General features: G+C 41.1%; 1 protein-coding gene across 7 annotated transcripts in view; it reads right to left on the reverse strand.

Moving 5' to 3' along the window:
- The window catches only part of SEC16B (SEC16 homolog B, endoplasmic reticulum export factor), a 67,074-nt gene that overhangs the window by 43,343 nt on the left and 5,028 nt on the right, over positions 1–18,703 (reverse strand). For 4 of the 7 annotated variants that reach the window (XM_061634193.1, XM_061634194.1, XM_061634196.1 and 1 more), the window contains 6 exons: positions 14,646–14,737; positions 9,823–9,940; positions 7,945–8,095; positions 7,647–7,797; positions 4,138–4,295; positions 2,768–2,829 (listed from right to left, as the gene is read on the reverse strand). In XM_061634193.1, the coding sequence (XP_061490177.1) occupies positions 2,768–2,829; positions 4,138–4,295; positions 7,647–7,797; positions 7,945–8,095; positions 9,823–9,940; positions 14,646–14,737 (732 nt within the window). Of the gene's footprint in view, positions 1–2,767; positions 2,830–4,137; positions 4,296–7,646; positions 7,798–7,944; positions 8,096–9,822; positions 9,948–14,645; positions 14,738–18,703 lie in introns of all 7 variants that reach the window. The other 3 variants (XM_061634195.1, XM_061634198.1, XM_061634197.1) reach the window with 3 other exon arrangements.

Here is an 18,703-nt window from a genome sequence, read left to right on the forward strand (position 1 = left end):
GTCTCCCATCCACATTTAAATGCCACATTGCCTTTAGCTGTTTCTAGGGATGGAAGGATCTGTCCGTTTCAGTTCCCTCTGTTTCTCATCTTTCCCATCTTCAGTTCTGCAAATTTCTGTAGCATTTTAAACATCTTAGTGCAGATTTCTCTGAATAAACACATTTTTGCATGCTCTTTTGACTAATGTACAGATTTTAGCAAGCAATGTCTCCTAATTTAATGCATTTTTATATGCTATTTTCTCCCAACATATGCATTTTTCTTTTTTCTTTTTTATAATAATTTTTATTCAAATTTTTCCAAAAACAAACAAAACAAAGTCAAAAAAACATAACAATACATCAACAAAAAATGAAAATAAAATAGTTGACTTCCGATTTGTCGCAGATCAGCTATAAGTATATAATATACATCAAACCTGTCCCTTAATGTATACATACAGAGTCCCTTTTCTCCGTAGGCTGTCTTAATTAATCGTCAAATCCCAGTATCATCATTTTATTTTGATCTTTCAACAAAAAGTCTAAAAGAGGCTTCCATTCCTTAAGAAATGTATCTGTCGATTTTTCTCTAAGTAAACATGTCAATTTGTCCATTTCTACTAAATCCATTAATTTCAATAGCCATTCTTCCATTGTTGGTGTTGATTCCATTTTCCACTTTTGTGCATATAATAATCTTGCTGCCGTAATCATATATAATATTATTCTTCCATATTTCTTTTCTATTTGTTTATCCATAAAACCCAATAAAAAAAATTCTGGTTTTGACTGAATATTTATCTTTAGAATTTTTTGCATCTTCCTACCTATCTGTGCCCAAAATGATTTTGCCTTTTTACATAACCACCACATATGATAAAATGATCCTTCTTGTTGTTTACATTTCCAACAAACATTAGAAACATTACTATACATTTTTGACAACTTTTCTGGAGTCATGTACCAACGGTACATCATTTTATAAAAATTTTCTTTAAGATTATAGCATAGTGTAAATTTCAAACCTTTTTTCCACATATTTTCCCATTGATCCATTTGTATGTTATGACCAAAATTTTTTGCCCACTTTACCATACACTCTTTTACTTGTTCTTCCTCCATATCCATTTTCAATAAGAGTTTATACATTTTCGCAATTATATTTTCATCATTTGTACACAATCCTATTTCAAAATCAGATTTACTTATTTCAAACCCATACATTTTCTTGTCCATTTTATATCTTTCTAACAATTGTAAATAGGCAAACCATTGAAAACTATATCCTTCCTTTGTCAGTTGTTCTCTCTCTTTCATTATATATTCTCCATGTACATTTTCTAATAGTTCTTGATAAGTTAACCATTTCTCTTTTCCAGCCATTTCTCTTCTATAAAACGCTTCTTGACTTGAGACACATAATGGTATTTTCGAATAAAACCTTGGTTTGTATCTATTCCATATTTTCAACAGAGGACGTCTTATAAAATGATTGTTAAAGTCTACATTTACTTTTACTTTGTCATACCGTAAATATCCATGCCATCCCCACTTCAAATTATGCATTTTTCTAAACATTGTTTGGTTGGCAAACTGCATTGCAAAATTCAGATACGTGTGAATTTCAAAAGATACCATGCCTGTGTTTCATTCTCATATTGTTTTAGAAAGTGGGAATTGAACAGAACCAACTTTAAATGTGAACTGAATCAAATTTCTCCCCCATCCGTAGCTGTTTCTCTGCTTCCTCTACTTAGATGGAGGACTGTCACCTTCTCCGATAGGTATTTCATTCCAAAAGCTGAAAATGATTCCTATATATTAGAAGACCATCTCCTGTCATCAGCTGCCTTCCTTGAAAATCAGCCAATCATCCTAGACTTAACCAACATTAGCTTTAGAAAGAGTGGCCTGTCAGCAGTCATAACATTAACTTTGGGTGCTTGGAGATGACCTGTTTACAATGTTGGCTATTTAATTATCATTAATTGTGATTTGTTTGTGGGGAGGTTATATCACAGTACATCCAGTGCATTTCCCCATCACTTATCACAGAAACTCCTATGCTGTAGGAAAGTGGGATTGATGTATAAGACCTCCCAATGAACTATAATTACGCAATTGGAATGTGCCAAAATGGAACTGAATCCCATCCAAAAACAGCAAGTCTGGAAGTGCCCTCCCTAACAAATAAACAATCTGTCCAGGCTTTGGAAAGTGAAAGCAAACCTTTTTTGGTTTTTGCCCAGTCCTGGTGTGAGGGGGACCAAATAAGAATGGCACTTTAAGAGAGCCTTCTCTGAAGAAAGGAAATATTGCTTCCACTCTCCTTCCCCCTTTTTTATTCTAACCCCATATATTTGGTACACTGTGACCTACCACATTTTAAAATAGTTTTTGGTGACCTAAATGACATAAATGGAAGGCTCTCTTTAGGCTCTTTGGTGCCTGAGACAGAAAATCCAAGTGGCACCCTTCTTCTGATTATCAGAGGACACAATTCATTGGGCAGGTCTTCTGTGCAAGTCACATTAAAATGAATAAGAGCTGCATAGCAACATTTGTGCCCCCCTCGTACAGCTTCCATTCATTTCAGTGGAGCTTGCACAGGTGAACGTCTGGTAGACTGTGCCCCATGGGTCCAATCCACCTGATTCCCATTTTGCTACCCTTTCATAGCATCCAAAAGCTGCTACCTGAGGTGGATGCCTTAGCTTGTTTCACAGTAGGGATGCATCAGGGCAACAATGAAAAATGAACACTTAAGCTATGCAGGGAACATACCTGATGAGAGGTCCTGGGAAGACTCTCATTGCTTCTTGCTCAGCAGTATCATATAGGATAACCTGGGAAACAGGAAAAGATTCAGTGAGTGGGACCCTGATAATAATTGTCAGCACTCATTGTAAAGCTGAAATGGTTGCAGAAAGTGTGCTGTAAAGTTTTAGTCATCTGGAGTTGTGTAAGCTCTTGAAACACCTTCCTCCACTGCCCATGCTTTCTTCCTGTGGTGCACACACTGTATTCTTAATGACAAAGGCTGACCAGGATGAAGGGGAAGCTGGCAGAAGGGTGCTCCTGGATATCTTTTGTCTTTAAATATCTTTGCCATAAGATCACATTATTGCATGCTCTTTCAAAATGCTTATCGCAGCATATTAAGCCTGCAATGTAGACTAATAATATCATGATGCCCCCACAGTAAATCTCAGCTGAGGATAAAAAATAATGCTTTGCCTGGCTCTTGGCACACTACTTGCTTTAAAAGCAGCAAGAATTGCTTTTCTGGCTGCATTTTGAAGCGACTCTGCCCTCAACTGGACACATATCCCTCCCACACTGCTGATTTCGTATCTCTCAGGACTGCCCACGGCAAAGTGTTGTGCTAATCACTGTCTCTGCCTGAGCCTACAGCAAAGCGTTTCCATTGGCCATACTGGGAGGAGCAATGGGTTGATCTACCAATCAATTGCAAAATCTGCCTGAAGCTACATTTTTTAAAAAATCCACTCAAGTTGATCCAACCAGGTTTTAGAATAAAAAGGGGTGGAGTCTGACTAGAGTTGTGTGCCCCTGTTTTCAGAAAACAGAGGTGGAGATGCACTGGAACCAGCACAACAGTAAGTGTGTCTCTACCCCCTGGGGCAACCTAGTAAATTCATGATGGAAAGAAGAACTGAACAATTATCTTCATGGCTCACAGCTCATTCTCTTAACAACTACAGTACCTATTTCAAAGGAATCCCCATGATCTGAAGTGTAGACTCTGCCAGCCACCTTAGAATCTCAGCTTTCTTCTTTTTTAAAAGCAGGTTTCTAGTGATTGTTATGAATGCTAAAAACAGCATGAGGTGTTTCTGCCAAATAGTTGGAAATCAGAGGGTGCATAGAGGAGACTGTAAATAAACATGCCATCAGAAGAAAAGCTGATGATGGAAGGTGGCCATAATAGCAACACCATAGATAAAGGAGTTAGTAGAACAAAGCTCATAGCTGACTGAGAACAAAAGCTAACATCAGAGGGATGGGGCAGGGATGAATCAGTGAAGTCAAGACATGGATGACAAAGAACAGTCAAGCAATGTCAGTTCTGGTCCCCAGTGGTCAGATATCCAACAACCCATCTCATTTCCAAGGGGCAAGTTAAAGTTTACCTCCAGGCTGTGTATTTCAACAAGGGCAGGTTGCCCATCTGCTGGATAATTAGGACATCCTCGAACCAGCTGCCCCCCAGCTCCAAAGCACACAGGTACATGGGGGAGGGAAAACTTCAGGGGTGCCATAGCATGAGGAGTAGCTGCTAAGTCTTCTGCTAAATAATAAGACAGGGACCATTAGTGACTTGTCAATGGCATAGGCCAGGGGCTGGTCCCAGATTGGCCAGCAGACTACAAACATATCCCAAAAGCTGCCCTGTGAACTGTAAATCCAAAAGTAGTCAGAAAGAATAACTTTGTGGTTACAGGGGACAACAATGAAGGAAACAACAACTGGGGACTCAACAACAGGAAAGGCACAGAGGCAGAGAAGCAAACTGGTGAACAATAACAACAATGACTTTGGCCAAGTTCAGACATGTATTGGGCAGCAACAGTCTTTGCATGGGGGAGGAGTGAGAGTGTGCCACTCCTTTCCTACATGTGCCTCAAGTAAAGTGTGATGCAGGTGCTCCACAAAAATACATGTACATGTGGCCACCTATTCCACATAGTTCCTCCTTCCTAGAAAGGAGGGTGGTTGTGTGAATCTATACAGGCAAATCTAGCCCCCACATTGCACAGTATTTTAGATCAGGGCTGGGGAATCTGGTGCTCTCCAGATGTTGCTGGACTAATACAACTTCCGTCAGGCTAAGCCAGCAAGGCCAATTGTCAACAATGATGGGAGCTGTAGTCCAGGAACATCTGGAGGGCAATCACCATCCTTGCTTTAGATGTATACTGAAGGGGAAAGATGCACAACCAAGACCCCACCCCACCCAACAAAGACTATTGCCATCTGATAAGGGTCTGAACAAAGCCTTTGCTTTATATACTTCCTACCAGACTCCTAGCACCAAACTAGAAGAATGGCTGCAGTTCCATGTGTTTAAACATGGAACCAACTCAATCTCATAGAAGGTGGATGGGAGGGGCCCAATTTTAAAAGCAAAAAGGATGTGTGGATGGGAAGTGCAGAGCCCTACCCCTGCCAATGGCTTATCTTCCCACAGTTTCTCTCCTTCAGGGCTTTTCTCCTTAGTTGAACTCAGATCCCAGAAGTGTGCTTGACTGGGAGAAAGAACTTGGGGACTTCTCAGCCTCAAAATGTACATTAGGTCATGTGGAGATAATTCATGGGCAGAGGGAGGGTTCTGTCCAATTCTGCTCTTGCACAGTCTTTACCCTGCTTTTATGTGTTGGAACAGTCCCATGTTTAGACACACACAAAGGGCATCACACCTATTTCATTTATTTAATATATATATATACTGCCTTTTTGGGCAAGCCTTCACAAGGTGCTTTAAAATAAAAAAGTTAAAAAAAAAAGAGCAGAACAACCGTAATAAAACAACATCATATTAAAAAAATAAAGAGGGTCAGCAAAAAATATAAAAAGCTTGGAGGAATGAAAAAATATTTAGGGACCATTGAAAGTCCACAAGAGAAGACTAAGCAGAATTCTTCACAAATGTAATGTCACTACTAAAAAGGCTCTGACCCTGGGACACCTCCACCTGATCAACCTTAGTGGTGGACCAGAAAGCAAGACCGCTGAGGCCAATCTTGGGGTCTAGGTAGGTTCACCTGGCTGTAGGCAGTACTTCAAATGAAAATGGACCAAATAAGCACTTATCATACTGATATGCCTGGGCCACATTTTGCTTACTAAGGGCCCATCCATAAGACTGTATAATCTGTGATGTAATTGCTTTGTGTCCTCATTAATTCATTGTTGCCCATATGACGTTACAAGCTAGCATGGATTTTTGCGTTAACAAATCCACATTAGAAATAACCCTGAAAAACCGATAAACTTTGCTAAACTGATTAATCACATTAATGTCTGTGAGATCAGACGCAATGCCACAGACTTTCCTGCAACAGGCGGCCCATGGGTGTCCCTCCATCATATGCCAAGCCCCGCCTCCTTCCCCCAACCCTCTGGCCACGCCTCATCCTTCTTGCTTACAGTTCATTCCTGCTTCTAGTAGTGAACTGGGGTACTTCTTCCTTCCAGCTTCTGTAACTGTATCTTATTGTTTGTTTTTAAAAAAACTATTTTGCAATCAAATGTAAAATCAAAAGTTTAATTAATAATATTTCCACTTAAAAGCTATTTTGCGATGTTACACAAACAATTCACTGAAAACACAGAATTTAAAGGAGGTTTTTAAATGAGCTTCCTTGGGCTGATAGGGGGAAAGGCGGGGGAAGGAGCAAGCTTTAATGTGGCATTGATCTTGCAGCTGATCCAGCAGCAGCAGGCAGGCAAAGCCTCTCTTTTTCTGCTCAACAGCTGATGGGAATGGGAGGGGGGGAGGGGGAGAGAGAGAGAGAGAGAGAGAGAGAGAGAGAGAGAGAGAGAGAGAGAGAGAGAGAGAGCGTGCGTGCGTGCGTGCGTGCGTGCGTGCGTGCGTGCGTGCGTGCGTGCGTGCGTGCGTGTGTGAGAGAGAGAGAGAGAGAGAGAGAGAGAGCACAAGCACTGTAAGTTGTGTTCTTTTCCTCCAAGCCTGAAACTGACCAATCTGGGTCCTCCCTTTGCTAACTTGAAAATGAATGAGAGAGGATCTCTTGCTTTCTCCCATGGTGGGTGGTGCAGAATCTAATACAATTTGGGAGGAGGCATGAAAAGGAGATTTGGTGGGTGCACTGGGCGGAAGGAAAGCCCTTTCAAAACAGTAACAGCTGGAGATCATGGGAAACAATCGAACATGGAAACGGATTTGCCTTTCAGTTCAACAAACTCAATGGTATCGGGAGTAACCAGTGGCTCCCATCCTTAGTATGCACTTTGTTATATGTAACAACCCAGATGTTTATTTTGCTTGCACTTGGGGTGTGTCCATTAACTTTGCCCTTTTCCACATCCACAAACCTGCACATGCATGGGAATTTAAAAAAAAATGTTTCTGCACTCTTCCAAAAAAGCACATGAAAAGCTAATGACCATTATGGACCAATCAATGAAAAGGGGTGGATTTAGGGGAACAGCCAATACTAAAGCCACCAAAAAAAAGCCCCCACATATGGACACTTGGTTTTCACAATAATTCGACCACAAACAGAACAGGTACAGATCTCGAGGTCAGCAACAAATATGGAAAATGCGGATTTTGCGGTTAGGTATGGATGGGCTCTAAGATCCTCACAGAACGTCTGTTTCAGAAAGTCCATATATAATGAACATCCTTTTCTTCCTGTAGGACAAATAGTTATTTACCTTAACATGAGACTACCTTAAATTTTTAGTTGGGTTCAGTGCCAGCTCTAAGGTTTGGGGGGACTTCAGGAAAGGCTCCTCCCCTTAACACAGAAGTGAATTGTTTTGCAGACAGTCTGTGACCTTCTTGAGTGCTCCATGCAAACTGACAATGTATGGTGGTGGTTGTCCAGGTCCAGTCTTGGGGCCTTGGCAAAATGCTGTACCTCACCTCAGATGCTTATGGTATTGAATAACTTGCCTGCTTGAATTGGGCTCCAGTCCTTGGAGGGAGCTGCTTCATAGTGGCTGGAGGGCTCGTACATGTACTGACTAAGCTCGTAGCTACTAGAGCTGAGGCCTGACTCTTTATACTGTTGGAGCAGGTTTGGCAGCTCCTCAGGCAGCGGTACCTGCAAGGAAAAAAGGAAGGTGGAAGAGCAGGCATATAAGGGAGAGGGTGCTGCTGGTCTGAATGAAGGTAGAACCAGCTGCAGAGCCAGCTGGGATGAGGGCTGGGCAGAAGAAAGGATTCTCTGAACATGTTCCAAAACTGGTACCTCACATGCTGGAACATTGGTCCTCTCCATGAAGTCCCATTGGAATTCATCCCGAATCTGTCCTTGTTGCAAAGAAGAATTGTAACTTACATCAGAGGAACTGTCTTTCTTTGATATATAACTGTCGCCATAAGCCTCATGCTTCCTGGAACTGACAAAGAAAGATATAAAAAAAATATTTTGCTTAAAAATCTGTTTGGAGTACCCTTACAGACAGCTGATGCATCAATCCACAAGGGTGATGAACACCACAAGTGTGAACAGTTGATTTCATGTACACTTGTGTATTGATTTCCTGGCTAGAATGCAACATCTCAGGATTCTGCTGCAGGTAGCCTGTACTTTTGAAATGTACACATGTAAATTGGACAAGACTAATAGGCCTACTTATGACCTCTTTCCCTGCTGAAGTTCCTGTAGGCATTAAAACAATTGAGCTGGGAAAATAGAATTAAGCATAGGGAGTCCATGGCTTCTGAACACATGTGATATGGCGACATCAAAACAACTTCTGATGTTGACAATAGGGAATATGCCCTGCAAATACAATCCCACTCAGCCATAAAGCTCATTAGATGACCTTGGACCAGTCACTATGTCTCTCAGCCGAGAGGAAAAGTAGGCCAGAAATGTAAATAAATAAATATGATTGAAAGTATGGGTGATGAAATCTCAGTCCAAACGCTGAACAAGAGTTCCTAGAGGTCAGAGACCCCTTCCCATGACTAGAAGTAAAATAAATTATGCAAAATAAAAGAAACTGTATATAGTCACATTATTTATATATTGTAGAATTCAGGTTTACATTTGAATTTGAATCATTGTTATTATTTAGCACATCTGTACTTATAATGGCTACAATCAATTCTTCACTCTGTCCTGTTCCCCAGGGCTCTGACTCCAATCCAAGCTTTATATTTATTTTATTTATTTTATTTATTGCACTTTTAGACCGTCCTTTAGCGACAAGCTCTCAGGGCGGTGTACAACAAGATAAAAACAGATTAAAATACAGGTGTGGGTACAATACAATATGAAAACATATTTAAAAACAAAATTAAGACAAGAAATTAAAATTAAAATAGATTAAATTTAGAATTTAAAATTTAACATTTAAAATGCCTGGGCAAAGAGGTAGGTCTTTACCTGGCGCCGAAAAGATAAGGAAGGCGCCAGGCGTATCTCGTCAGGGAGGGCATTCCATAATTCGGGGGCCACCACTGAGAAGGCCCTAGCTCTAGTTATTGCTCTCCGGGCCTCCCTATGCATTGGAACCCGGAGAAGGGCTTTCGACATCGAGCGCAGCGACCGGGTAGGTACATAGCGGGAGAGGCGTTCCGTCAGGTATTGCGGTCCGATGCCGTTAATCAGTAGATTAGTCAAAGAAGCCTACATTCCTATGCACATTTAAAAGGGAGTATGCCCTGCTCTGACTCAAAGGGACTTCCTCTGAGTAAACATACATAAGATTGCAATGCGTTCATTACTTAATTGGGGAGGGCAGATTTTAAATAGTAGGGTTATGCGGGCTATAAGAAAACAAACACACTAAAGATAGCCTTCTAACAATAAACAGTAACTTTTCTTTATTAAATCTTTGTAGTGGTAAGGATTCAGATTTGCTGCAAATAACAGGACAATGTGGGTAGCTCTCCAGGGCCTACACAGAATCCTGAAGAATAGATAGGTCAGGGCATCTTGGAAAAGCCTCAGAGACTTGCAATGGGGAAATATGTTTCCCTGGGGCTCACTGCAAGAGCAGTGAAGCCACTAGGCAATACAGTATATCATAAGCTAGCAGCCACTGCATTTCACAGACACTGAAAGAAGATCTTAGAATTTCTCTGCTGGATGGGTCAGCTCATGGGATTTCCTTACCTGATTGGTGTCAAATTGTTATGTCCTACAAAGTCACTGCCTTCCTCACGATGATGCCTGTAATAATTCTGATCCCAGTAATTTGCACAGTCTCCCCAGGTATCTCTCTGTCTCAGATCTACATACTCAGAGAAAATAAAAACGAACAGCTCTACTTCCAGACATCCATAACATTTAAAAATTGATTCACTAATAGGCAAAAAACCTTGCGGTTTAAGAATGTACCTATAGCCAACAGATATTTCTATCAAATTTTTAAAAGCAGGGAAATTGGGCAGCTATAGTGAATGCACCAGGGGAGCAGGAAACCTGACCTCCTCTCTGAGACATTGTACGGCCCTACAAATTTGTCAAAATGCAAACACAAGTTGGGTTGGTCTCCCATAGTCCAATCCACTTCCTGTGTAGCTTGGAAGAATTTGGTAACGTGCCTCTGAGCACCAATCAGAATTAATTATATTTTGTTCTCCAAACGGTTATGCTTAGAAACAAAGTACCTCTGAGTACAGGAGGCCATAAAAAGTCATACCCATCAACCTAATAGGCTGGCATTGACTTGAGTTTGCTCTTTATCCACTAGCTGGTGGTTTTACTGATCCAGGTTTTTTTCCCCACTGGAAAAAATATCAATATTAATATTGATATTTGTAAAGGAAATATTGATATTTTGAAGGAAATACCAATATGTTTAAAGGAAATATCAATAAATTATCATTCTTGCAATCAATGTTTTAGAGGGTTTTTTTATTATTTATAGTCTGTTTTCACAAATTCCTGCAGAAATTTGCTACATTAAAATCTGATCCCAATGATTGAGAATAAGCAAATTAATGGAAAATTTGGTACCAAATCTGAATTGGGCCGAATTGTAGTACATCCCTAGTATGCACATCCTTACACATTGGGACATACAAATATTTATTGTTAAAATTTCTATATTGCCCAGCATCAGTACCAGGGCTGTTCACAATGATACAATAAAATCCCAATAAAACCAACCAACACATTAAAATACACCACAATCCACAGTAGACCTGTCTGCTACCACCCAGGCTCCAGTATTAACAACTCACAAAGGCTTGGAAGAACATGTATAATGTACTAGTCTCAGTCAAGACCCACATTCAAATTAAGAAAGGTATGATTAAAATGGGGGGGGGATCAGTGGCCCTCTAGATGCTGCTTGACTACAATACCCAACATTCCCAGCCACTGGACACGCTGGCTGGGGAAGATGGAGCTGGAATCCAACAACATGTGGATGGCCACAGCCTCCACATCCCTGACGTAGAGCCCCCTCAAACCTACACCCACACCTGAACAAATGTATGGAGAAGAAGTCTAAATATGTAGAACTGCTTTTTTAAAATCCTGACTATATTACTTTAATCCTGACCTTATTACTTTAACAGCAGCCTGATATGCAGACATATAGCAGGTGAAGCTTTCCCTGGCACGGAGACGAGTGGCAGGAATATTTCACTTGCCAAATTCCTTCACATCAGGCTGCAGAGAAAGGCACAAGAGGAAGACCATAAAAGCAGGGATGGGAATCTCAGTCCCAGGGGTCAAATGCATCCCTCCAGGCCTCCCTATCTGGCCCTTTGGACTCTCTATAGGCCACACTCCTCTCCAGCCTGCCTTATAATCTCCTTGAGTGTTTTTGCCTGGCTGGAATTTGTCCTTGAACCCTGATCATGCTTATGGCTTGCCTGGATGGAGGATAGAGAGGTGTGTGTGTAGAAACTAGTCTACTCTGCAAACATAGAATTCAGATTCATGCTCTGACCAGTTTTGCCTCTGGCCTCACCCACCACTGGCATGTTGTGGCCCCTGAAAGACTGCCTAGAAGGGAAAGGTGGCCTTCAGGCTGAAAGAGGTTCCCCACCTCTGCCGTAAAGAATGTGGCAACTCTAGATATACCAGGCCCCTTGATCCCCTGGCTTACAGTTCAACTGCTTTCCAATAAGGAGCACTTCAGAGAAAGTGCCTTGCTTTGGGGGGAAATGTAATAAAAGACCAGTAGATCAGCTGAAGTCAGATTATTGAGAAACAGAAGCTGGTTGGTTTGTTTTAAAGCAGAAGCTTCAATATAATTGAAGGAGAAGCCCCATGGAATAAGGAAAAGCCAAGTGGAGGCCTGACAGCAAGGCTGCCATATGAGAATTCCCATATATGTATGAAAATCAAGGGTCTGTGCATATCTTGTGTGAAGTACAAGATCTTTTGCATTCTTCTGCCCAAGTATGTTAAAATGAAAGTATCAACAGTGCTATACTAACTTGTGCAGAACAGTGGCCTAGTCAGACCAGCAAGACTCAAGCAAGAGGGTAGTATTTAAAAAAAAGTTTTAAAAGAGGAAAGGATCTCTACCACCTACAATTTTAGCAACTGGAGAGACATGGCACATACTGTCTCATCAGAAACCATTTGACCCATATGCAAATTAACTTTCCAGTTTGAAAAGGCAGCCTTTTTTGTGGAAGAAATTGGTCAGTTGTAGGATTTATACATTAGATTAGCTGGCAGGTTCAGATGAAGAATTTTTGCCATTTTCTATACTGCAGTTTAAATATCATTTACCGGAGAGTGCTGAATGGCAATATCTTCAGTTACAAAACCTGTTACATACCAACAATTTAGGAGATGTTGAAGCGCTCAAAGCAGACAGACCATAAAAAGATACCATTTGCTCTGAATGTTTCGACATCTGCTATATTGTTGGAGGGAATTGTGGATCTTCTCAGATAGCTAAATCCACAACTGCTGTTTATAAATGCTTATTGGATCTGTGTAAAGTGGATGTTCAGGAACTTAGAAAGTCATGGAATAGAAGATTAATCTATACACAGTTCAAATAGATTCTAAAACAATTTCCCCATTGTTTAGGTTGTATTTGTTGTTATGTGCCTTCAAGTGGATTACGACTTATGGCAACCCTATGAATCAGTCGCCATAAGTCATAATCAACTTGAAGGCATATAACAACAACAAATACAACCTAAACAATGGGGAAATTGTTTTAGAATCTGTTAGAACTGTTGTATAGATGCAATGTTTCTCTTGATGTGAAAGTATGACTGATACATCAACAACTGTCATTTCAGGTATATTGGACTCCACAACATTTGTACAGGAAGGCACTATCTAACAGGGATAGATGCTGGAGGCATAATGCTGAAAATCCCTCATTGAGACATATAATGTGGACATGCCCAGTGATATATCCTTTCTGATATGAAGTGATTATCCATATCAACTTTGCACTGGCAAAATCTTTGCTGTTTGCAAATATTCATGTACTCTTAAACTAGATCCCTATAGTATGGTGATTAATGGCAGGACAACAAAAGTGGACGTTGTGAACCCTTATGGCTGCCTAAAAACTTTTACTTCAAACCTGGAAGGATAAACACAGACCACTGATAACACTATGGTCTGAGGGCCTCACCACCCTTGCTGTATTTACACATTTTTTTTAATAAACACCAATTTTATGTGCATACCTACCTAGTTGGACACCTGGAGGACTTATACTGGCCTTATATGTTTAATTTTAGATGGAACTATTGATGGCTGACAGTATGTATTGGTATTGTCTTTTCTTCTCTGTCTTGTTTATTTTTCTCTTTTTTGTTAAATTGACACTTTATAAATAAATAAGAAAGGGTGTGACCATTAAAACATGCTGAATGGCTGGGAAAAGGAGGAGTTTTCTCTATTGTGCTCTGGTTGTTGACTGCCCAGGAGAGTCCCTGTCATGTGTTCTCTTCTTCCTTGTAGAAGCCAAGGTGGGGAGAGAAATACCTTCCTGCTTTCTATCTCTGGCAGTACCGCTAAAGGAGTGGAGTGGAGAAGAAAACACTGGGTTTGGGGAGGGGGAGTTGCAAGAGTACTGACTGTATGAAGAGAAGTGAGCAGTTTAAAGGGAGAATTGTAGAGTCAAACTACACATTGTGTTAAATGTGTTGTTTTATCCAACATGTCTTTTGGGGTTTTTTTTAAAAATCCCCAAGGACACCTTAAACGTGATTACATTTAGTTTGGCCCACTGTTCTCTTTTAAAGTAGGGTTAGGTGCACGAGGAAGTGTCTGGAGTCACCAGCTGCTTGAACTGGAAAGCGAAATCCATGAGCAACATGGAAGCTAAGCTATATCTAGCCAGTTTCTTGAGGTGAAGCAGCCTGCTGTGAGAAAAGGGGGGGAAGTTCAGGAAGAGGTTAAAAGCTAAAGTTTCACACAAGAGGTCCAAATACAGCCAAAAGCTCTGCTTCTTTTTCTTTCAAAATGAGGCTGAGCAATAAATAAATAAATCTGGGGCTTTCAGAGGTTGCAAATCCTCCCTGCTGGAACTGGGATGGCATTCTAGGTCCAGGACTATTTCTGAAAGAGTGCTGACATTTTTGAGGCTCCAAGACAAAAACAAAAAAAAATCCACATTCAGGCCACCATTGCCTGACAGAAAAGTTACAGAGTTGAGGTGGACTTAAAAAAAGAAATCTCGAATTTGATTTCCAGAAAGTTAACAAATATTTATATGTTGCAGTTTCACAGGCCTGAGCCAGCCTTCTCCTTCTGAGAAGGGCCACTGAACATAACAACTGAGACAACGGTAAATCCAACCACAGAGAATTATTGGTCCCCTTACAACACAGAGCTGTGAAGGATAGGCAGAGATAGGGAACAAGCATGACCAAGGGAAGGCTTTCCAGAAATGAATACGTACACAAGCACACACCACGTACTCAAGGTTAGCTCCACAGTTCAACCCAGTTAAATCAAGCATTTTAAAATCAGTTTTATTTCTATGGAGAATGCAGTACCTCTCTCGTTCCACAGTGCTTGGGGATCTCTCTGGTTATCTCCACAAGTATAATCTTCCGAAAAAGCCCGATAAGGATCTTCATAACCTTGCCTGAAGTGTAACCCACAAGGGAGTAAGAAAAACACAGCTGGAGGAATCTGCATTGTGTGGCTGTCTAAATTCCTCATGATTTGTGAAGGTAAAGAATCAGGAGGGAGAAACTTGTCAGAAACAGTTCCAAACATTGCTATATAGGGTATTAGATGGCCACTTGGTCATTAAAATCACCTTCACCCCCACTCCCAGCTATGAATGAGGGAGAATTTTGATTCAATGCACATTTCAAGCCAAATTTATCAAATTCACAGTTTCTGAATGAGAATCGAACCAGCCATCCTCCGAAATCAATACCGTTCAGAGAAGGTGACAGTCCTCCAACTGAGCAGGGAAACAGCTACGGATGGGGGAGAAATTTGATTCAGTTCACATTTAAAGTTGGTTCTGTTCAATTCCCACTTTCTATTTATTTTATTTTATTTCATTTATTTATTTCATTCCATTTCTATACCGCCCCTAGCCTATGGCTCTCTGGGCGGTTCACAGCAAGGAATAAAATACAAAACAGTAAAAAGAAATCAGATAAAATCCCTAAAACAGACAGCTTAAGCATTTAACAACTTGATATAAGATTAACTTAACATTAAGCAATTAAAATGCCTGGGAGAATAAAAAGGTTTTAACCTGGCGCCGAAAAGATAGAAGAGTAGGCGCCAGGCGCACCTCATCGGGGAGACTGTTCCATAATTCGGGGGCCACTACTGAAAAGGCCCTAGATCTAGTAACAGCCCTCCGAGCTTCCCTATGGGACGGAACTCGGAGGAGGGCCTTAGATGTTGAACGTAGTGAGCGGGTAGTTTCATAGCGGGAGAGGCGATCCGCAAGGTATTGTGGTCCCGCACCGTGTAAGGCTTTATAAGTCAAAACTAGCACTTTGAATCTGGCCCGAAAACAAATAGGTAGCCAGTGCAAACGCGCCAGAACAGGTGTTATATGTGCGGACCGTCTGGTCCTCGTCAGCAGTCTGGCTGCTGCGTTTTGCACTAGCTGTAGTTTCCGAATTGTCTTCAAAGGCAGCCCCACGTAGAGTGCATTGCAGTAGTCCAATCTCGAGGTTACCAGAGCATGGATGACTGAGGCGAGGTCAACATTATCCAGATAGGGGCGCAGCTGGGCTACCAACCGAATATGGTAGAACGCATTCCGTGCCACCGAGGCCACTTGAGCCTCAAGAGACAGGAATGGATCGAAAAGGACCCCCAAGCTACGAACCTGTTCCTTCAGGGGGAGTGTAACCCCATCTAGAACAGGTTGAACATCCACCACCTGGGTCGAGAAGGCACCCACCAACAGCGTCTCAGTCTTGTCAGGATTGAGCTTCAGTTTGTTAGCTCTCATCCAGTCCATTATCGCGGCTAGGCAATAAAACAATATGAGGACGAAACTCAGGCATGATATCTTTTGAAATTCACACGTATCTGAATTTTGCAATGCAGTTTGCCAACCAAACAATGTTTACAAAAATACACGTTTTAGGGAAAGTGTTATAAAGTTAATACACAAGTGAAAACAACATACAAAAATCCATTATATGAGAAATTGCTTGCAAAGATGTTTATAGTAATCAAAACTGCATATAAAAATGAGTTTAGCAGGAGAAATTGTCACTAAAATAACTAGAGCTAGGGCCTTCTCAGTGGTGGCCCCCGAATTATGGAACGCCCTCCCTGACGAGATACGCCTGGCGCCTTCCTTATTATCTTTTCAGTGCCAGGTAAAGACCTACCTCTTTGCCCAGGCATTTTAAATGTTAAATTTTAAATTCTAAATTTAATCTATTTTAATTTTAATTTCTTGTCTTAATTTTGTTTTTAAATATGTTTTCATATTGTATTGTACCCACACCTGTATTTTAATCTGTTTTTATCTTGTTGTACACCGCCCTGAGAGCTTGTCGCTAAAGGGTGGTCTAAAAGTGCAATAAATAAAATAAATAAATAAATATTTTTTTAAAAAAAATGCAAATTCCTTCAGAAAAATGAGAAACTGAGAGAACTGAAACTGACAGATCCTTCCATCCCTAATCCTAGCTCTGTAATTTAAAAATATGAAATACAAAAGCATGGTCTCAATAAATCCCTTGATGACCTACTTTTTTTGCCTCCCTGACTCAGTGAGTAACTGGACTGTATACTAGGATAAATTGTGACAACACTTATGAGAGGAAAGGAGACAAAGAAATGCTGCCTGCACACCATACATCCAAAGCACACTCCCCCATCCCCAAAAAAGGATCCTGGGTACTATAATGTACCCCTCACAGAGCTACAGTTCCCAGCACCCTTAAGAAAATATGGTTCCCAGAATTTGGTGGGAGGGTTGCTATAAAGGTATCTGCAGCCAAGATTAGAAATGAGAGCAGAAGCAAGTTACAGGATGAAGAAACAGTGCGACCACAAAACTAGATGTGATATGGGAGATACATAGACCTATATCAGATATAGCAGGAAATCATGGTTTCCACTATGTAAAAGCACAGTGAGCATCAAGCATGCACATTTTTCTTCTTTCACACCAGCGAGAAGATTATCAGAAGCTTTCAGTTCCAGTTCCGAACTAACCACAGTTCTCCATAACATCCAAATTCAGGGAACTGTAGTTTGTTTCAACGATAGTTAGTGAGAACAAGTTGGGATCAAACTACGGGTACAGATCCCGGCTTGTTCTGGAACCACAGTTTAAACAAGGGACAGTCAACATGGTGCCCTCCAGATGCTGGTGGACTTCAACTCCCATCAACCCCAGTCAGCATAGCCAATGATCAGGGATGATGGGAGTTGTAATTCAGCAACATCTGAAGGGCACCATATTGGCTAACTCTGGTTTAAATAAACCACAGTGTCCTAATTCAGATGTTGCTGGGAACTGTGGTTGGTTTAAAATTGGAAGTGAAAGCTCCCAATCTCCTCCTCAGGTCCATTAGAAGGGACAGGGAGCACCAAGCATAAGGCTTAAACACGTGAAGTCTTAAAGAGTAAACAGTGGCAGGGCTGTGCGTGCAAGTCCCACCCCAATGTCCCCAGATGCACAGGCTCCTCTTTAGACCTTTGTGTAATTAGCACAAAGGTCTGCAGAAGGTTTCTAAATCCATTTGGTTGAACGTGCTTAAAAATCTCCCTGTAATTAGAAATCCTAAGACCTGGTCACAGGAAAATTTCTAATCACAATCAAAGAGTCTTACAAACCCTCTGAAGACCTTTATGCCTAATTACACAACAGTCTAAAGAAGAACCTATGTGCCCCAAGATGTTGGGGTGAAACTCACATGTGCACCACTGTAATATTTGTGTTTGAGATGCCTGTAGTTTCCCATTATATCTGAATCAGGCCAGTGTTTGTCTTCTGACAGGTTTTTTTTTCTTTAATGCAGTCATAGGGAGCTCCAAATGAGTTTGAACCAAGGAAAAGGATGCTTAATCCTTCTTCCTTGGGACATTTTCCCACTTAAAATCTCCCATACACTCTGCTTTTCTCACCCCAGAAAAGATCTGCAGACCCAGTAGATTTGTCCTCCACCAAAAGGAAATCTACTATGGGGATCCTGACTTTAAGAGGGGTCCCTTGGAGGATGGCTTGTGTCAGCATTGGTGGAAACCCTGGAACACACCAGGCAGCAGTGCAGTCTGTATAGCTGTCCAAGACAGAAATTCATAGTGAAGTAGTTGCAGGACAAAAAGGGATGGGAGAGGACACATTGGTCTTTCTGTTGACAGGCCAGACCCACAGGGCCATATTTGATCTAGCCAGCTTCCTGGTTGCAGTTCCATCTATAAAAAAGGAATGGGCTGAATCCCATGTGGTTGACTGCCCACATGATTCAGAACAATTAGTGGGGAGGAAAGGGGTGGGAAGCCAGATAATAGTTAGTTACTACCTTTGGACTAAAGTACCAGGTTAATCTATACATATATGTATAGCAGTTCACTTTTTTGGTAATGTGCTATTGTGTATTAGTACTGC

This window comes from Rhineura floridana, chromosome 6 (assembly GCF_030035675.1).
Source record: "Rhineura floridana isolate rRhiFlo1 chromosome 6, rRhiFlo1.hap2, whole genome shotgun sequence".
In the NCBI taxonomy this organism is placed as follows: domain Eukaryota; kingdom Metazoa; phylum Chordata; class Lepidosauria; order Squamata; family Rhineuridae; genus Rhineura; species Rhineura floridana.